Source organism: Crinia signifera, chromosome 5 (assembly GCF_055691185.1).
Source record: "Crinia signifera chromosome 5, ASM5569118v1, whole genome shotgun sequence".
Lineage (NCBI taxonomy): Eukaryota > Metazoa > Chordata > Amphibia > Anura > Myobatrachidae > Crinia > Crinia signifera.
The window spans coordinates 3,154,672-3,176,670 of NC_139221.1; the positions used below are offsets into that span (position 1 = coordinate 3,154,672).

The 21,999-nt window shown below is 52.7% G+C and overlaps 1 protein-coding gene across 4 annotated transcripts in view; it reads left to right on the forward strand.

Annotated features, from left to right (window-relative positions):
- Positions 1 to 21,999, forward strand: part of SLC4A2 (solute carrier family 4 member 2) — a 255,691-nt gene that overhangs the window by 198,963 nt on the left and 34,729 nt on the right. For all 4 annotated transcript variants that reach the window (XM_083186515.1, XM_083186516.1, XM_083186514.1 and 1 more), the window contains exons 15-21: positions 2,691 to 2,839; positions 7,516 to 7,710; positions 16,302 to 16,529; positions 18,908 to 18,997; positions 19,090 to 19,256; positions 19,355 to 19,608; positions 21,147 to 21,316. In XM_083186515.1, coding sequence (XP_083042641.1) covers positions 2,691 to 2,839; positions 7,516 to 7,710; positions 16,302 to 16,529; positions 18,908 to 18,997; positions 19,090 to 19,256; positions 19,355 to 19,608; positions 21,147 to 21,316 — 1,253 coding nt within the window. The remainder of the gene's footprint in view (positions 1 to 2,690; positions 2,840 to 7,515; positions 7,711 to 16,301; positions 16,530 to 18,907; positions 18,998 to 19,089; positions 19,257 to 19,354; positions 19,609 to 21,146; positions 21,317 to 21,999) is intronic.

Sequence of the window (21,999 nt, forward strand, 5' to 3'; positions counted from 1 at the left end):
ACATCGTGTTACACTGAGGAAGGTAGTACTGTACATCATGTTACACTGAGGAAGGTAGTACTGTACATCATGTTACACTGAGGATGGTAGTACTATGCATCGTGTTACACTGAGGAAGGTAGTACTATACATCACGTTACACTGAGGAAGGTAGTACTGTACATCATGTTACACTGAGGAAGGTAGGAATATCATCGTGTTACACTGAGGAAGGTAGGAATATACATCATGTTACACTGAGGAAGGTAGTACTATACATCATGTTACACTGAGGAAGGTAGGAATATACATCATGTTACACTGAGGAAGGTAGTACTATACATCGTGTTACACTGAGGAAGGTAGTACTATACATCACGTTACACTGAGGAAGGTAGTACTGTACATCATGTTACACTGAGGAAGGTAGGAATATCATCGTGTTACACTGAGGAAGGTAGGAATATACATCATGTTACACTGAGGAAGGTAGTACTATACATCATGTTACACTGAGGAAGGTAGGAATATACATCATGTTACACTGAGGAAGGTAGTACTATACATCATGTTACACTGAGGAAGGTAGTACTATACATCGTGTTACACTGAGGAAGGTAGTACTGTACATCATGTTACACTGAGGAAGGTAGTACTGTACATCGTGTTACACTGACGAAGGTAGTACTGTACATCGTGTTACACTGACGAAGGTAGTACTATACATCGTGTTACACTGAGGAAGGTAGTACTGTACATCGTGTTACTCTGAGGAAGCTAGTACTATACATCATGTTACACTGAGGAAGGTAGTACTATACATCGTGTTACACTGAGGAAGGTAGTACTGTACGTCATGTTACACTGAGGAAGGTAGTACTGTACATCGTGTTACACTGAGGAAGGTAGTACTGTACATCATATTACACTGAGGAAGGTAGTACTATACATCGTGTTACACTGAGGAAGGTAGTACTGTACAGAGCCGTCCCTAGCCTAAATGACGCCCTAGGCAAGATTTTGGCTGGTGCCCCCTAGCACCGCCACTAGTTCCGCCTCTGACCCCGCTCCCCTTTCCTAGCACCATCAACCCTCATCATAGCAGTCATCATTTTGGTGCTCCTACCCACAATATTTTAAATAGAAACAGTGCACACATTCGGTGCGCATTACAAATAGGGGTGTGTTCTGGCTGGGAAGGGGCATGGCCACACAATACTATCCCCAATTCAAATTATGCCACACAGTAGTGCAACTTTATTCACATTATATCATGCGATGGTGTCCCTTATTCACGTTACATCACACAGTAGTACCACTTTAGAAACAAATCCTGAGAAAATATTGTATTTTAAGCACCTCCATGGCCACACTGCAACCCAGCACAATGCACTGTGTGCTGGGCAGAGGAGAAGAGCAGCAGCTGCTGCTGTCACTTAAGGGGAGGGGGCCCCCACTGGGCCCTTCCATCAGACTTTGGCCTGGGTAATTTGTACCCCCTACCCCTTTCTCTCGGCACCCCTGATAATACCACACAGTAATGCCCCTTACACATGACACACATTATTAATGTCCTTATAACCATAATGCCCCTTACACATTATGCCAACCTTTATTAATGCCCTTCCTACACATAATGACACACATAATGCCCCTTACACATATGTTGCACATTATTAATGCCCTTATACACATGACACGCATAATGCCTGTTACACATATGTCGCACATTAATAATGCGTTTATACATGACACAAATAATGCCCCTTACACAAATGCCGAACACTATTGCACAGCCAACCCACCCGCAGACAGCACTCGCACAGCTGCTAACACTGTGACCTCTGCCTCTGCTTGGTTACAGATGTTTCCTCATACATCTTGACTCAATAGGCCATGCAGCTCCTGGCCAGTTCCGCTAACGTTGGGTGCCTTTTTTGCTGAAAATTTGTCGTATTTGCATTGTTATGACCAGCACACACAAGGAGCTTCCGATGATTAAAATATGTGGCATGAATATATTCTGTGTGCGACTGTGTCTGTACCTGTATATGTTACAGTGATTTTCATGAATACACTATTTCATATGCATATACAGCTTCACTTACACACAGAATATAGCCATGCTGCATATCATTTTAATCAGCAGAAGCTGCTGGTGCCCCTAGGCATTCCAAATGCCCTAGGCAATTGCCTAGTTTGCCTATGCCTGAGGCCGGCTCTGGTACTGTACATCATGTTACACTGAGGAAGGTAGTACTATACATCGTGTTACACTGAGGAAGGTAGTACTGTACATCGTGTTACACTGAGGAAGGTAGTACTGTACATCATGTTACACTGAGGAAGGTAGTACTATACATCGTGTTACACTGAGGAAGGTAGTACTGTACATCATGTTACACTGAGGAAGGTAGTACTATACATCGTGTTACACTGAGGAAGGTAGTACTGTACATCATGTTACACTGAGGAAGGTAGTACTATACATCGTGTTACACTGAGGAAGGTAGTACTGTACATCATATTACACTGAGGAAGGTAGTACTATACATCGTGTTACACTGAGGAAGGTAGTACTGTACATCGTGTTACACTGAGGAAGGTAGGAATATACATCATGTTACACTGAGGAAGGTAGTACTATACATCGTGTTACACTGGGGGCGGTAATAATATTGGCTATAAGCCTCTGCTTCTTCCTCCCACAGGTGAGAAGACAGGCGGTCTGATTGGAGTGTCAGAACTCATTATCGGAACCTGTCTGCAAGGAGTTATATTTTGTCTCTTTGGGGCACAGCCACTACTAATAGTTGGATTTTCCGGACCATTACTGGTGTTTGAAGAAGCATTTTATTCGGTGAGATTTGTATGACACGTGAGACATATGACTCTATGTCAGTGGTTCCCAAACTGTGCGCCTATGCTCCCTGGGGTGCCTCCGGACACTTGCAGGGGTGCCTCGGGTTGGTCGTCCAGGACCAATTCAAATTATTTATGATGAATTATTTCTGAACAAAACCAGTGCTGGTGGCTGCCAATCAGAAAATGTGTCCAATCAGAACCAAATCCTGCCCTTTACTACATAACTGAAACTAAGAAGCTCATATACACACAATTGGCAAAATTCTGATACTCTAGGGTGCCGTGATTAGAAAAAGATTGGGAACCCCTGCACTATGCAAACTGTGGTTATGTAGGGAAGGGATCCAGTGACCTGTGATGGTGAACAGGGGATGTAGAAGGTGAAGAGGTGTGAGATGGGTGGGGGGCACGGGATGCATGATGGAGCAGGTGATACATGATATGCAGGGAGTGTGAGATGGGTGGGGGCACGGGATGTATGATGGAGCAGGGGATACATGATATGCAGGGAGTGTGAGATGGGTGGGGGCACGGGATGTATGATGGAGCAGGGGATACATGATATGCAGGGAGTGTGAGATGTGTGGGGGCACGGGATGTATGATGGAGCAGGTGATACATGATATGCAGGGAGTGTGAGATGGGTGGGGGCACGGGATGTATGATGGAGCAGGTGATACATGATATGCAGGGAGTGTGAGATGGGTGGGGGCACGGGATGTATGATGGAGCAGGGGATACATGATATGCAGGGAGTGTGAGATGGGTGGGGGCACGGGATGTATGATGGAGCAGGTGATACATGATATGCAGGGAGTGTGAGATGGGTGGGGGCACGGGATGTATGATGGAGCAGGGGATACATGATATGCAGGGAGTGTGAGATGGGTGGGGGGCACGGGATGTATGATGGAGCAGGGGATACATGATATGCAGGGAGTGTGAGATGGGTGGGGGCACGGGATGTATGATGGAGCAGGGGATACATGATATGCAGGGAGTGTGAGATGTGTGGGGGGCACGGGATGTATGATGGAGCGGGGGATACATGATATGCAGGGAGTGTGAGATGGGTGGGGGCACGGGATGTATGATGGAGCAGGGGATACATGATATGCAGGGAGTGTGAGATGGGTGGGGGCACGGGATGTATGATGGAGCAGGTGATACATGATATGCAGGGAGTGTGTGAGATGGGTGGGGGCACGGGATGTATGATGGAGCAGGTTATACATGATATGCAGGGAGTGTGAGATGGGTGGGGGCACGGGATGTATGATGGAGCAGAGGATACATGATATGCAGGGAGTGTGAGATGGGTGGGGGGAACGGGATGTATGATGGAGCAGGTGATACATGATATGCAGGGGGTGTGAGATGTGTGGGGGCACGGGATGTGTGATGGAGCAGGGGATACATGATATGCAGGGAGTGTGAGATGTGTGGGGGCACGGGATGTATGATGGAGCAGGTGATACATGATATGCAGGTAGTGTGAGATGGGTGGGGGCACGGGATGTATGATGGAGCAGGGGATACATGATATGCAGGGAGTGTGAGATGGGTGGGGGCACGGGATGTATGATGGAGCAGGGGATACATGATATGCAGGGAGTGTGAGATGGGTGGGGGCACGGGATGTATGATGGAGCAGGGGATACATGATATGCAGGGAGTGTGAGATGGGTGGGGGCACGGGATGTATGATGGAGCAGGTGATACATGATATGCAGGGAGTGTGAGATGGGTGGGGGCACGGGATGTATGATGGAGCAGGTGATACATGATATGCAGGGAGTGTGAGATGGGTGGGGGCACGGGATGTATGATGGAGCAGGTGATACATGATATGCAGGGAGTGTGAGATGGGTGGGGGCACGGGATGTATGATGGAGCAGGTGATACATGATATGCAGGGAGTGTGAGATGGGTGGGGGGCACGGGATGTATGATGGAGCAGAGGATACATGATATGCAGGGAGTGTGAGATGTGTGGGGGCACGGGATGTATGATGGAGCAGGTGATACATGATATGTAGGGAGTGTGAGATGGGTGGGGGCACGGGATGCATGATGGAGCAGGTGATACATGATATGCAGGGAGTGTGAGATGGGTGGGGGGCACGGGATGCATGATGGAGCAGGGGATACATGATATGTAGGGAGTGTGAGATGGGTGGGGGGCACGGGATGTATGATGGAGCAGAGGATACATGATATGCAGGGAGTGTGAGATGGGTGGGGGCACGGGATGTATGATGGAGCAGGGGATACATGATATGCAGGGAGTGTGAGATGGGTGGGGGCACGGGATGTATGATGGAGCAGGTGATACATGATATGCAGGGAGTGTGAGATGGGTGGGGGCACGGGATGTATGATGGAGCAGGGGATACATGATATGTAGGGAGTGTGAGATGTGTGGGGGGCACGGGATGTATGATGGAGCAGGGGATACATGATATGCAGGGAGTGTGAGATGGGTGGGGGCACGGGATGTATGATGGAGCAGGTGATACATGATATGCAGGGAGTGTGAGATGGGTGGGGGCACGGGATGTATGATGGAGCAGGTGATACATGATATGCAGGGAGTGTGAGATGGGTGGGGGCACGGGATGTATGATGGAGCAGGGGATACATGATATGCAGGTAGTGTGAGATGGGTGGGGGCACGGGATGTATGATGGAGCAGGGGATACATGATATGCAGGGAGTGTGAGATGTGTGGGGGCACGGGATGTATGATGGGGCAGGGGATACATGATATGCAGGGAGTGTGAGATGGGTGGGGGCACGGGATTTATGATGGAGCAGGTGATACATGATATGCAGGGAGTGTGAGATGGGTGGGGGCACGGGATGTATGATGGAGCAGGGGATACATGATATGCAGGGAGTGTGAGATGGGTGGGGGCACGGGATGTATGATGGAGCAGGTGATACATGATATGCAGGGAGTGTGAGATGGGTGGGGGCACGGGATGTATGATGGAGCAGGGGATACATGATATGCAGGGAGTGTGAGATGGGTGGGGGCACGGGATGTATGATGGAGCAGGGGATACATGATATGCAGGGAGTGTGAGATGGGTGGGGGCACGGGATGTATGATGGAGCAGGTGATACATGATATGCAGGGAGTGTGAGATGGGTGGTGGCACGGGATGTATGATGGAGCAGGGGATACATGATATGCAGGGAGTGTGAGATGGGTGGGGGCACGGGATGTATGATGGAGCAGGGGATACATGATATGCAGGGAGTGTGAGATGGGTGGTGGCACGGGATGTATGATGGAGCAGGGGATACATGATATGCAGGGAGTGTGAGATGGGTGGGGGCACGGGATGTATGATGTAGCAGGTGATACATGATATGCAGGGAGTGTGAGATGGGTGGGGGCACGGGATGCATGATGGAGCAGGGGATACATGATATGCAGGGAGTGTGAGATGGGTGGGGGCACGGGATGTATGATGTAGCAGGTGATACATGATATGCAGGGAGTGTGAGATGGGTGGGGGCACGGGATGTATGATGGAGCAGGGGATACATGATATGCAGGGAGTGTGAGATGGGTGGGGGCACGGGATGTATGATGGAGCAGGTGATACATGATATGCAGGGAGTGTGAGATGGGTGGGGGCACGGGATGCATGATGGAGCAGGGGATACATGATATGCAGGGAGTGTGAGATGGGTGGGGGCACGGGATGTATGATGGAGCAGGGGATACATGATATGCAGGGAGTGTGAGATGGGTGGGGGCACGGGATGTATGATGGAGCAGGGGATACATGATATGCAGGGAGTGTGAGATGGGTGGGGGCACGGGATGTATGATGGAGCAGGGGATACATGATATGCAGGGAGTGTGAGATGGGTGGGGGCACGGGATGTATGATGTAGCAGGTGATACATGATATGCAGGGAGTGTGAGATGGGTGGGGGCACGGGATGTATGATGGAGCAGGGGATACATGATATGCAGGGAGTGTGAGATGGGTGGGGGGCACGGGATGTATGATGGAGCAGGGGATACATGATATGCAGGGAGTGTGAGATGGGTGGGGGCACGGGATGCATGATGGAGCAGGTGATGCATGATCTACAAGGAGATGGAGATGGGTGGGGGTGTGGGATGCATGATAGGCATTGGATGCGTAAGGGACACAGGATGCATGGGTGATATAGTCTTTGGTTGGTTGGACACACGGAACGTCATATGGGAAGGTTGAGAGAGCAGAAATGTTGTATTATTGTTACTGAGTAGGAGACAGCAGGGAGCACTATGCTGGTTGTAGAGACCTTACACCAGGGGTTCCCAATCTTTTTTGATTCACGGCACCCTAGAGAATCAGAATTTTTTGCACGGCACCCCTAGGTCCCAAAAAAATTAAGTAGATTGGGTTTATATGCGATTCTTAGCGGCAGTTATGTGGTAAAGGGCAGGATTTGCTTCTGTTTGTACACATTCTATGATTGGCAGCCACCAGCACTGGTTTTGCTCATAAATAATTAACCATTAATAATTTGAGGTGGTCCTGGACCACCAACCCGCGGCACCCCTGCAAGTGTCCCGAGGCACCCCTGGGAGCCGCGGCACACAGTTTGGGAACCACTGCCTTACACACTTCCTAGGATATCACCTTCTCTTCTTCTCTGCAGTTTTGCTCGGCTAATGGACTGGAATACCTAGTGGGCCGCGTGTGGATTGGGGCATGGCTGATAGTGATTGTTGTGGCCACTGTGGCCTGTGAGGGCAGCTTCCTGGTTCGGTTTGTCTCACGATTTACACAGGAAATCTTCTCAATCCTGATTTCCCTCATCTTCATCTACGAGACGTTTTACAAGCTGTTCAAGGTGAGATCTTTTCAGCCCATCTGCATATGTCACCTTAACTGTGAGACCTGTCCTTCTCCTCATCCATGAGCCCTGTCCTCCTCCTCTCACCTCATCTGTGAGCCCTGTTCTTCTCCTCATCCATGAGCCCTGTTTATCTCTCACCTCATCTGTGAGCCTTGTACTTCTCCTCTCACCTCATCTGTGAGCCCTGTCCTTCTCCTCATCCATGAGCCCTGTCCTCCTCCTCTCACCTCATCTGTGAGCCTTGTACTTCTCCTCTCACCTCATCTGTGAGCCCTGTCCTTCTCCTCATCCATGAGCCCTGTCCTCCTCCTCTCACCTCATCTGTGAGCCCTGTCCTCCTCCTCTCACCTCATCTGTGAGCCTTGTACTTCTCCTCTCACCTCATCTGTGAGCCCTGTCCTTCTCCTCATCCATGAGTCCTGTTTATCTCTCATCTTATCTGTTTGCTGTCCTTTTGTCTGCCCTGTCCTTTACCTAATCTTTTAGCCCTGTCCTCACCTCGTCCTTGATCCCTATCCTTCACCTAATCCATGAATTCTATCCTTCACTTCTCGCCTCATCCATGAGCCCTGTCCTTCACCTCTCCCCTTATCCATGAACCCTGTCCTTTACCTCTCACCTCATACGTGAGCCCTGTCCTACACCTCTCACCTCATCCATGAGCCCTGTCCTTCACCTCTCGCCTCATCCATGACCCCTGTCCTTAACCTCTCACCTCATCCATGAGCCCTGTCCTTAACCTCTATCCTCATCCATGAGCCCTGTCCATCACCTAATCCGTGAGCCCTGTCCTTCTCCTCTCACCTCATCCGTGAGCCCTGTCCTTCACCTCATCTGTGAACACTGTCCTACACCTCTCGCCTCATCCATGAGCCCTCTCCTTAACCTCTATCCTCATCCATGAGCCCTGTCCATCACCTAATCCGTGAGCCCTGTCCTTCTCCTCTCACCTCATCCGTGAGGCCTGTCCTTCACCTCATCTGTGAACACTGTCCTACACCTCTCGCCTCATCCATGAGCCCTCTCCTTAACCTCTATCCTTATCCATGTGCCCTGTCCTTCACTTCTCATCTTTTAGCCCTGTTCTTCTCATCCATGTGCCCTGTTCTTCTGTCACCTCATTTGTCTGCCCATTTTTCTCCTCATCTGTAGGTCCTGTCCTTCTCTACTCATTTGTCTGCTGTCCTTCAACTCATCCTTGAGCCCTGTTATTCTCATCGGCGAGACCTTTCCTTCACCTCATCTACAAGCCCTGTCCTTCACCTCTCACGTCATCCATGAGCACTGTCCTTCACCTCTCACCTCATCCATGAGCACTGTCCTTCACCTCTCACCTCATCCATGAGCCCTGTCCTTCACCTCTCACCTCATCTGTGAGCCCTGCACTTTCCCTCATCTGTGAGTCCTGTCCTTAACTTTCACATCATCCGCAAGCCCTGTTCTTCACCTTATCTGTGAGCCCTGTCCTTCACCTCATTCGTGAGGCCTGTCCTTCATTTCATCCGTGAGCCCTGTCCTTCACCTCATCTATCTGCTGTCCACCTCATCCATCTTCCCTGTCCTTCACCTCTCACCACATCCGTCTGTCCTGTGCTTTACAGCTCACCTTGTGTGTGTGTGTGTGTGTGTGTGTGTGTGTGCGCTAAAACGCATCATACATCTTAAAAGCGATGTATATCTGACCACATACCAGATGTGTCCACGTACATCTTGGTATTACTGCACCATGTATGGTACAATATGACTGTTACTGCAGTGGGATAGCTCGCTAGTACCAGACCAGCTGTGACCACCGCTAATCCCAGCACAGGGATGGGCTGATACTGCAGTGGGATAGCTCGCTAGTACCAGACCAGCTGTGACCACCGCTAATCCCAGCACAGGGATAGGCTGATACGCAGTGGGATAGCTCGCTAGTACCAGACCAGCTGTGACCACCACTAATCCCAGCACAGGGATAGTCTGATACTGCAGTGGGATAGCTCGCTAGTACCAGACCAGTTGTGACCACCACCGCTAATCCCAGCACAGGGATAGGCTGTTACTGCAGTGGGATAGCTCGCTAGTACCAGACCAGCTGTGACCACCGCTAATCCCAGCACAGGGATAGGCTGATACTGCAGTGGGATAGCTCGCTAGTACCAGACCAGCTGTGACCACCGCTAATCCCAGCACAGGGATAGGCTGTTACTGCAGTGGGATAGCTCGCTAGTACCAGACCAGCTGTGACCACCACTAATCCCAGCACAGGGATAGGCTGATACTGCAGTGGTATAGCTCGCTAGTACCAGACCAGCTGTGACCACCGCTAATCCCAGCACAGGGATAGGCTGATACTGCAGTGGTATAGCTCGCTAGTACCAGACCAGCTGGGACCACCGCTAATCCCAGCACAGGGATAGGCTGATACTGCAGTGGGATAGCTCGCTAGTACCAGACCAGCTGTGACAACCGCTAATCCCAGCACAGGGATAGGCTGTTACTGCAGTGGGATAGCTCGCTAGTACCAGACCAGCTGTGACCACCGCTAATCCCAGCACAGGCATAGGCTGATACGCAGTGGGATAGCTCGCTAGTACCAGACCAGCTGTGACCACCGCTAATCCCAGCACAGGGATAGGCTGATACGCAGTGGGATAGCTCGCTAGTACCAGACCAGCTGTGACCACCACTAATCCCAGCACAGGGATAGGCTGATACTGCAGTGGGATAGCTCGCTAGTACCAGACCAGCTGTGACCACCGCTAATCCCAGCACAGGGATAGGCTGATACTGCAGTGGGATAGCTCGCTAGTACCAGACCAGCGGTGACCACCGCTAATCCCAGCACAGGGATAGGCTGATACTGCAGTGGGATAGCTCGCTAGTACCAGACCAGCTGTGACCACCGCTAATCCCAGCACAGGGATAGTCTGATACTGCAGTGGGATAGCTCGCTAGTACTAGACCAGCTGTGACCACCGCTAATCCCAGCACAGGGATAGGCTGATACGCAGTGGGATAGCTCGCTAGTACCAGACCAGCTGTGACCACCGCTAATCCCAGCACAGGGATAGGCTGATACTGCAGTGGGATAGCTCGCTAGTACCAGACCAGCTGTGACCACCGCTAATCCCAGCACAGGGATAGGCTGATACGCAGTGGGATAGCTCGCTAGTACCAGACCAGCTGTGACCACCGCTAATCCCAGCACAGGGATAGGCTGATACTGCAGTGGGATAGCTCGCTAGTACCAGACCAGCTGTGACCACCCCTAATCCCAGCACAGGGATAGGCTGATACTGCAGTGGGATAGCTCGCTAGTACCAGACCAGCTGTGACCACCGCTAATCCCAGCACAGGGATAGGCTGATACTGCAGTGGGATAGCTCGCTAGTACCAGACCAGCGGTGACCACCGCTAATCCCAGCACAGGGATAGGCTGATACTGCAGTGGGATAGCTCGCTAGTACCAGACCAGCTGTGACCACCGCTAATCCCAGCACAGGGATAGGCTGATACTGCAGTGGGATAGCTCGCTAGTACCAGACCAGCTGTGACCACCGCTAATCCCAGCACAGGGATAGGCTGATACGCAGTGGGATAGCTCGCTAGTACCAGACCAGCTGTGACCACCGCTAATCCCAGCACAGGGATAGGCTGATACGCAGTGGGATAGCTCGCTAGTACCAGACCAGCTGTGACCACCGCTAATCCCAGCACAGGGATAGGCTGATACTACAGTGGGATAGCTCGCTAGTACCAGACCAGCTGTGACCACCGCTAATCCAAGCACAGGGATAGGCTGATACTGCAGTGGGATAGCTCGCTAGTACCAGACCAGCTGTGACCACCGCTAATCCCAGCACAGGGATAGGCTGTTACTGCAGTGGGATAGCTCGCTAGTACCAGACCAGCTGTGACCATCGCTAATCCCAGCACAGGGATAGGCTGATACTGCAGTGGGATAGCTCGCTAGTACCAGACCAGCTGTGACCACCGCTAATCCCAGCACAGGGATGGGCTGATACTGCAGTGGGATAGCTCGCTAGTACCAGACCAGCTGTGACCACCGCTAATCCCAGCACAGGGATGGGCTGATACTGCAGTGGGATAGCTCGCTAGTACCAGACCAGCTGTGACCACCGCTAATCCCAGCACAGGGATAGGCTGTTACTGCAGTGGGATAGCTCGCTAGTACCAGACCAGCTGTGACCACCGCTAATCCCAGCACAGGGATAGGCTGATACTGCAGTGGGATAGCTCGCTAGTACCAGACCAGCTGTGACCACCGCTAATCCCAGCACAGGGATAGGCTGATACTGCAGTGGGATAGCTCGCTAGTACTAGACCAGCTGTGACCACCGCTAATCCCAGCACAGGGATAGGCTGATACTGCAGTTGGATAGCTCACTAGTACCAGACCAGCTGTGACCACCGCTAATCCCAGCACAGGGATAGGCTGATACTGCAGTGGGATAGCTCGCTAGTACCAGACCAGCTGTGACCACCGCTAATCCCAGCACAGGCTGATACTGCAGTGGGATAGCTCGCTAGTACCAGACCAGCTGTGACCACCGCTAATCCCAGCACAGGGATAGGCTGATACTGCAGTGGGATAGCTCGCTAGTACCAGACCAGCTGTGACCACCGCTAATCCCAGCACAGGGATAGGCTGATACTGCAGTGGGATAGCTCGCTAGTACCAGACCAGCTGTGACCACCGCTAATCCCAGCACAGGGATAGGCTGTTACTGCAGTGGGATAGCTCGCTAGTACCAGACCAACTGTGACCACCGCTAATCCCAGCACAGGGATGGGCTGTTACTGCAGTGGGATAGCTCGCTAGTACCAGACCAGCTGTGACCACCGCTAATCCCAGCACAGGGATGGGCTGTTACTGCAGTGGGATAGCTCGCTAGTACCAGACCAGCTGTGACCACCACCGCTAATCCCAGCACAGGGATAGGCTGTTACTGCAGTGGGATAGCTCGCTAGTACCAGACCAGCTGTGACCACCGCTAATCCCAGCACAGGGATAGGCTGTTACTGCAGTGGGATAGTTCGCTAGTACCAGACCAGCTGTGACCACCGCTAATCCCAGCACAGGGATAGGCTGTTACTGCAGTGGGATAGCTCGCTAGTACCAGACCAGCTGTGACCACCGCTAATCCCAGCACAGGGATGGGCTGATACTGCAGTGGGATAGCTCGCTAGTACCAGACCAGCTGTGACCACCGCTAATCCCAGCACAGGTATAGGCTGATACTGCAGTGGGATAGCTCGCTAGTACCAGACCAGCTGTGACCACCACTAATCCCAGCACAGGGATAGGCTGATACTGCAGTGGGATAGCTCGCTAGTACCAGACCAGTTGTGACCACCACCGCTAATCCCAGCACAGGGATAGGCTGTTACTGCAGTGGGATAGCTCACTAGTACCAGACCAGCTGTGACCACCGCTAATCCCAGCACAGGGATAGGCTGATACTGCAGTGGGATAGCTCGCTAGTACCAGACCAGCTGTGACCACCGCTAATCCCAGCACAGGGATAGGCTGATACTGCAGTGGGATAGCTCGCTAGTACCAGACCAGCTGTGACCACCGCTAATCCCAGCACAGGGATAGGCTGATACGCAGTGGGATAGCTTGCTAGTACCAGACCAGCTGTGACCACCACTAATCCCAGCACAGGGATAGGCTGATACGCAGTGGGATAGCTCGCTAGTACCAGACCAGCTGTGACCACCGCTAAACCCAGCACAGGGATAGGCTGATACTGCAGTGGGATAGCTCGCTAGTACCAGACCAGCTGTGACAACCGCTAATCCCAGCACAGGGATAGGCTGTTACTGCAGTGGGATAGCTCGCTAGTACCAGACCAGCTGTGACCACCGCTAATCCCAGCACAGGGATAGGCTGATACTGCAGTGGGATAGCTCGCTAGTACCAGACCAGCTGTGACCACCGCTAATCCCAGCACAGGGATAGGCTGATACTGCAGTGGGATAGCTCGCTATTACCAGACCATCTGTGACCACCGCTAAACCCAGCACAGGGATAGGCTGATACTGCAGTGGGATAGCTCGCTAGTACCAGACCAGCTGTGACCACCGCTAATCCCAGCACAGGGATAGGCTGTTCCTGCAGTGGGATAGCTCGCTAGTACCAGACCAGCTGTGACCACCGCTAATCCCAGCACAGGGATGGGTTGATACTGCAGTGGGATAGCTCGCTAGTACCAGACCAGCTGTGACCACCGCTAATCCCAGCACAGGGATAGGCTGATACTGCAGTGGGATAGCTCGCTAGTACCAGACCAGCTGTGACCACCGCTAAACCCAGCACAGGGATAGGCTGATACTGCAGTGGGATAGCTCGCTAGTACCAGACCAGCTGTGACCACCGCTAAACCCAGCACAGGGATAGGCTGATACTGCAGTGGGATAGCTCGCTAGTACTAGACCAGCTGTGACCACCGCTAATCCCAGCACAGGGATGGGCTGATACTGCAGTGGGATAGCTCGCTAGTACCAGACCAGCTGTGACCACCGCTAATCCCAGCACAGGGATGGGCTGATACTGCAGTGGGATAGCTCGCTAGTACCAGACCAGCTGTGACCATCGCTAATCCCAGCACAGGGATAGGCTGATACTGCAGTGGGATAGCTCGCTATTACCAGACCAGCTGTGACCACCGCTAAACCCAGCACAGGGATAGGCTGATACTGCAGTGGGATAGCTCGCTAGTACCAGACCAGCTGTGACCACCGCTAATCCCAGCACAGGGATAGGCTGTTACTGCAGTGGGATAGCTCGCTAGTACCAGACCAGCTGTGACCACCGCTAATCCCAGCACAGGGATAGGCTGATACTGCAGTGGGATAGCTCGCTAGTACCAGACCAGCTGTGACCACCGCTAAACCCAGCACAGGGATAGGCTGATACTGCAGTGGGATAGCTCGCTAGTACCAGACCAGCTGTGACCACCGCTAAACCCAGCACAGGGATAGGCTGATACTGCAGTGGGATAGATCGCTAGTACCAGACCAGCTGTGACCACCGCTAATCCCAGCACAGGGATAGGCTGATACGCAGTGGGATAGCTCGCTAGTACCAGACCATCTGTGACCACCGCTAAACCCAGCACAGGGATAGGCTGATACTGCAGTGGGATAGCTCGCTAGTACCAGACCAGCTGTGACCACCGCTAAACCCAGCACAGGGATAGGCTGATACTGCAGTGGGATAGCTCGCTAGTACCAGACCAGCTGTGACCACCGCTAATCCCAGCACAGGGATAGGCTGATACTGCAGTGGGATAGCTCGCTATTACCAGACCAGCTGTGACCACCGCTAATCCCAGCACAGGGATAGGCTGATACTGCAGTGGGATAGCTCGCTAGTACCAGACCAGCTGTGACCACCGCTAATCTCAGCACAGGGATAGGCTGTTACTGCAGTGGGATAGCTCGCTAGTACCAGACCAGCTGTAACCACCGCTAAACCCAGCACAGGGATAGGCTGATACTGCAGTGGGATAGCTCGCTAGTACCAGACCAGCTGTGACCACCGCTAATCCCAGCACAGGGATAGGCTGATACTGCAGTGGGATAGCTCGCTAGTACCAGACCAGCTGTGACCACCGCTAATCCCAGCACAGGGATAGGCTGATACTGCAGTGGGATAGCTCGCTAGTACCAGACCAGCTGTGACCACCGCTAATCCCAGCACAGGGATAGGCTGATACTGCAGTGGGATAGCTCGCTAGTACCAGACCAGCTGTGACCACCGCCGCTAATCCCAGCACAGGGATAGGCTGATACTGCAGTGGGATAGCTCGCTAGTACCAGACCAGCTGTGACCACCGCTAAACCCAGCACAGGGATAGGCTGATACTGCAGTGGGATAGCTCGCTAGTACCAGACCAGCTGTGACCACCGCCGCTAATCCCAGCACAGGGATAGGCTGTTACTGCAGTGGGATAGCTCGCTAGTACCAGACCAGCTGTGACCACCGCTAAACCCAGCACAGGGATAGGCTGATACTGCAGTGGGATAGCTCGCTAGTACCAGAACAGCTGTGACCACCGCTAATCCCAGCACAGGGATAGGCTGATACTGCAGTGGGATAGCTCGCTAGTACCAGACCAGCTGTGACCACCGCTAATCCCAGCACAGGGATAGGCTGATACTGCAGTGGGATAGCTCGCTAGTACCAGACCAGCTGTGACCACCGCCGCTAATCCCAGCACAGGGATAGGCTGATACTGCAGTGGGATAGCTCGCTAGTACCAGACCAGCTGTGACCACCGCTAAACCCAGCACAGGGATAGGCTGATACTGCAGTGGGATAGCTCGTTGACAACAGTGCTGATACCCACTTCAAGCTGGTCATTTGATGCACTAGAGGTGGGGCATGGAATGCGCTGAGGGTGGTCCGGCGATATCTGTAGCAGTACCCAGGTGATATAATGCTGCATTTCTGCTCTGTAATTTGCAGTTTCCTCACAGGGATTAGCAGTGACATTGATTCTTGTCTCCTGTTTTGTCCTTGAACCGTCTTGTAGTCTAACTCCAGTCTTTTGTACCTACCATTACCTCAGGTGTTTAAGGAGCATCCTCTCACTAACTGCGGCCCCATGAATATAACGGATGTGGAGCCCATGAATGTGACTGTTGGTCCTCAGCTAAACATGACCGAATCCTCCGTTTCCACAAATATCACAGGACAACCGAACACGGCTCTCCTCTCGCTCGTACTAATGGCGGGCACGTTCTTCATAGCCTTCTTCCTGCGCAAACTCAAGAACAGCAACTTCTTTCCTGGAAGGGTGAATGTGCTTTTAGTGACTATGTCCGAACCACCCAAGAGTTCAGCAGCTTTTATGCTTCTTTCAGATTTTTTTGTGAACATTTCTGTACCCTTACCTCTTCTGTACCCTTACCTCTTCTGTACCCTTACTTCTTCTGTACCCTTACCTCTTCTGTACCCTAACCTCTTCTGTACCCTTACCTCTTCTGTACCCTTACCTCTTCTGTACCCTTACCTCTTCTGTAGCCTTACCTCTTCTGTACCCTTACCTCTTCTGTAGCCTTACCTCTTCTGTACCCTTACCTCTTCTGTACCCTTACCTTTTCTGTAGCCTTACCTCTTCTGTACGCTTACCTCTTCTGTACCCTTACCTCTTCTGTACCCTTACCTCTTCTGTACCCTTACCTCTTCTGTACCCTTACCTCTTCTGTAGCCTTACCTCTTCTGTAGCCTTACCTCTTCTTTAGCCTTACCTCTTCTTTAGCCTTACCTCTTCTGTACCCTCACCTCTTCTGTACCCTTACCTCTTCTGTACCCTTACCTCTTCTGTACCCTTACCTCTTCTGTACCCTTACCTCTTCTGTACCCTTACCTCTTCTGTACCCTTACCTCTTCTGTACCCTTACCTCTTCTGTACCCTTACCTCTTCTGTACCCTTACCTCTTCTGTACCCTCACCTCCTCTTCTGTACCCTCACCTCCTCTTCTGTACCCTTACCTCTTCTGTACCCTTACCTCTTCTGTACCCTCACCTCTTCTGTACCCTTACCTCTTCTGTACCCTCACCTCTTCTGTACCCTTACCTCTTCTGTACCCTTACCTCTTCTGTACCCTTACCTCTTCTGTACCCTTACCTGTTCTGTACCCTTACCTCTTCTGTCCACATCTCTATCCTTTCCCATCACCTTTGGTCCCTTCCATCTCTATGTCCACTCCAATTCGTCTTTTACTTGACTCCACCTCTTCCTGTTCATTCTTTCTCCTTGTACTCCAGACCCATTCATGTATGACTCTTCCTCTTCATTCTTTGTATCTCCTTCTGACCTTTTGTATCTGACTCCAGCTCTTCCTGTCCGTTTTTTCTACATGTACTTTCCAGATTGTCTGTATATATATATATATAAGACCCCGCCTCTTCCTTGTCTGTACCCTCTCCTGGCCCTTCTGTGTATGACTCCGCCTCTTCCTTGTCTGTACCCTCTCCTGGCCCTTCTGTGTATGACAAAGCTTCTTCCTTGTCTGTACCCTCTCCTGGCCCTTCTGTGTATGACTCTGCCTCTTCCTTGTCTGTACCCTCTCCTGGCCCTTCTGTGTATGACTCTGCCTCTTCCTTGTCTGTACCCTCTCCTGGCCCTTCTGTGTATGACTCTGCCTCTTCCTTGTCTGTACCCTCTCCTGCCCCTTCTGTGTAGGACTATGCCTCTTCCTTGTCTGTATCCTCTGCCGGCCCTTCTGTGTATGACTGCCTCTTCCTTGTCTGTACCTTCTGCCGGCCTCGTCTGTGTCCTCTGATGGCCCTGTCTGTGTAGGACTCCTCCTCTTCCTTGTCTGTACCCTCTTCCAGCCCTCTCTGTGTAGGACTCCACCTCTTCCTTGTCTGTGTCCTCTGACAGCCCCATCTGTGTAGGACTCCACCTCTTCCTTGTCTGTGTCCTCTGACAGCCCCATCTGTGTAGGACTCCTCCTCTTCCTTGTCTGTACCCTCTGCCAGCCCCATCTGTGTAGGACTCCTCCTCTTCCTTGTCTGTACCCTCTGCCAGCCCTCTCTGTGTAGGACTCCACCTCTTCCTTGTCTGTGTCCTCTGACAGCCCCATCTGTGTAGGACTCCTCCTCTTCCTTGTCTGTACCCTCTGCCAGCCCTCTCTGTGTAGGACTCCGCCTCTTCCTTGTCTGTGTCCTCTGACAGCCTCATCAGACACTTCCTTGTCTGTACCCTATGCCGGCCCTTTTGTGTAGGACTCCTCCTCTTCCTTGTCTGTACCCTCTGCCAGCCCCATCTGTGTAGGACTCCTCCTCTTCCTTGTCTGTACCCTCTGCCAGCCCTCTCTGTGTAGGACTCCTCCTCTTCCTTGTCTGTACCCTCTGCCAGCCCTCTCTGTGTAGGACTCCACCTCTTCCTTGTCTGTGTCCTCTGACAGCCCCATCAGACACTTCCTTGTCTGTACCCTATGCCGGCCCTTCTGTGTAGGACTCCTCCTCTTCCTTGTCTGTACCCTCTGCCGGCCCTTCTGTGTAGGACTTTGGCTCTTCCTTGTCTGTACTCTCTGCCAGCCCCATCTGTGTAGGACTCCTCCTCTTCCTTGTCTGTGTCCTCTGCTGGCCATTTTGCGTATGACTACGCCTCTTCCATCTCACATAGCACATTTCCTGTATTATAGCCATTACGCTGTGTTTCAGGTACGACGTGTGATAGGAGATTTTGGAGTTCCAATTGCTATCCTGATCATGGTACTGATGGACTTCAGTATTACTGACACATACACCCAGGTGAGCAGCCAGAGCACACCAGCACATTAACCAGAAAATATGCTGTGAGGACCATCGGACATCCAGATAACCCCATCTTCTTGTGCCTGCAGAAACTGAGCGTCCCTAGTGGATTTAAGGTAACCTCCCCAGAAAAACGAGGCTGGGTGATGAACCCCTTGGGGTCTGATGAGCCTTTCCCCATCTGGATGATGTTTGCAAGTGTTCTTCCAGCTATACTGGTCTACATCCTGATCTTCATGGAGACGCAGATCACCACGTGAGTTATGCTAGCCAAATGCTGGTCTTCAGATACCTGTACACTATTCTCCATTCTACTGGTCAGACAAGTGGTCTTCTGGTCTTCTGTCTCTGCAGGTTAATTATTAGTAAGAAGGAGAGGATGTTGGTGAAAGGCTCTGGGTTCCATCTGGACTTACTGCTGATTGTAGTAATGGGTGGAATATGTGCCCTCTTTGGGTTGCCATGGATGGCTGCTACAACTGTTCGCTCTGTCACTCATGCCAACGCGCTGACTGTTATGAGTAAGGCGGTGGCCCCTGGCGATAAACCAAAAATCCAGGAGGTAAAAGAGCAGCGTGTCACAGGGCTTCTGGTGGCCATTCTAGTAGGTAAATGAGAGATCTGATGCCTCTCTTTCATCTCTATGTAGTTATTGTTTTCATCTGTTTATTGGGGCCACAGAAATTGTGAGCCGCGGAGAGGTGAAGAGGGAGGGTGTGAGCCGCGGAAAAGTGAAGAGGGAGGGCATGAACCAAGGAGGAAGTGAGCTGGGTAGGGGTGAGTAGGGAGGGTGTGAGCTGGGGATGGATGAGGAGGGGAGGGTGTGAGCTAGGGAGGAGGGTGGGTGTGAGCTGGGGATGGGTGAGGAGGGAGGGTGTGAGCTGGGGATGGGTGAGGAGGGTTTGAGCTGGTGAGGAGAGAGGGTGTGAGCTGGGGATGGGTGAGGAGGGTGGGCATGAGCTGGTGAGGAGGGAGGGTGTGAGCTGGTGAGGAGGGAGGGTGTGAGCTGGTGAGGAGGGAGGGTGTGAGCTGGTGAGGAGGGAAGGAGTGAGCTGGGGATGGGTGAGGAGGGTGGGTGTGAGCTGGCAATAGATGCCTCTCCATGCTCCCGGGGTGGCATTGCCATCTGCATACCACTGACAATTTGTATATAGTGGGGTTCCGCGCACCCAGCCACCCCCTATCCAGACCTATGGGGTGAGGAAGGAGGCTGTGAGCTGCGGAGGGGTGAGGAGAGAGGGTGTGAGCTGGAGATGGGTGAGGAGAGAGGGTGTGAGCTGGGGATGGGTGAGGAGGGAGGGTGTGAGCGGGTGGGGTCTGGGGATGGGTGTGAGCTGGGGATGAGTAAGGAGGGAGGGTGTGAATTGGGGATGGGTGTGGGCTGGGGATGGGTGAGGATGGAGGGTGTGAGCTGGTGAGGTGGGAGGGTGGGGTCTGGGGATTTGTGAGGAAGGTGGGTGTGGGCTGGGGATGGGTGAGGAAGGTGGGTGTGGGCTGGGGATGGTTGAGGAAGGTGGGTGTGGGCTGGGGATGGTTGAGGAAGGTGGGTGTGGGCTGGGGATGGTTGAGGAAGGTCTGTGTGGGCTGGGGATGGTTGAGGAAGATCTGTGTGGGCTGGGGATGGGTGAGGAAGGTGGGTGTGGGCTGGGGATGGTTGAGGAAGGTCTGTGTGGGCTGGGGATGGGTGAGGAAGGTGGGTGTGGGCTGGGGATGGGTGCGGAAGATGGGTGTGGGCTGGGGATGGGTGAGGAAGGTGGGTGTGGGCTGGGGATGGGTGAGGAAGGTGGGTGTGGGCTGGGGATGGTTGAGGAAGGTGGGTGTGGGCTGGGGATGGTTGAGGAAGGTCTGTGTGGGCTGGGGATGGTTGAGGAAGGTGGGTGTGGGCTGGGGATGGGTGAGGAAGGTGGGTGTGGGCTGGGGATGGGTGAGGAAGGTGGGTGAGAGCTGGGGATGGGTGAGGAGGGTGGGCATGAGCTGGGAATAGATGCCTCTCAATGCTCCTGGGGTGGCATTGCCATCTGCATACCACAGACAATTTGCATATAGTGGGGTTCCGCGCACCCAGAGCTATGGTTACACCCTGACTCTCTGTGGAAGTTGGGAGATCAGGTTTCTCCCTCAGTAACGCCCGTCTCTGGCCCCACAGGTCTCTCTATCGTGATTGGGGATGTGCTTCGGCAGATCCCGCTGGCTGTGCTGTTTGGGATATTCCTATATATGGGGGTCACCTCCCTCAATGGCATCCAGTTCTATGAGCGATTGCAACTGCTACTGAAGCCCCCAAAGCATCACCCGGACGAGATCTATGCGAAGAAGGTATGGCATCCCGTGGGGGCAGGATAGATCCATGTACTCTCATCATCGCTGATAGCATGAGGTCCAGCATCCCGTGGGGGCAGGATAGGTCCATGTACTCTCCTCAGCCCTGATAGCATGAGGTCCAGCGTCCCGTGGGGGCAGGATAGGTCCATGTACTCTCCTCAGCGCTGATAGCATGAGGTCCAGCATCCCGTGGGGGCAGGATAGGTCCATGTACTCAGCGCTGATAGCATGAGGTCCAGCATCCCGTGGGGGCAGGATAGGTCCATGTACTCTCCTCAGCGCTGATAGCATGAGGTCCAGCATCCCGTGGGGGCAGGATAGGTCCATGTACTCTCCTCAGCGCTGATAGCATGAGGTCCAGCATCCCGTGGGGGCAGGATAGGTCCATGTACTCTCCTCAGCGCTGATAGCATGAGGTCCAGCATCCCGTGGGGGCAGGATAGGTCCATGTACTCTCCTCAGCGCTGATAGCATGAGGTCCAGCATCCCGTGGGGACAGGATAGGTCCATGTACTCTCCTTTAGCGCTGATAGCATGAGGTCCAGCATCCCGTGGGGGCAGGATAGGTCCATGTACTCTCCTCAGCGCTGATAGCATGAGGTCCAGCATCCCGTGGGGGCAGGATAGGTCCATGTACTCTCCTCAGCGCTGAGAGCATGAGGTCCAGCATCCCGTGG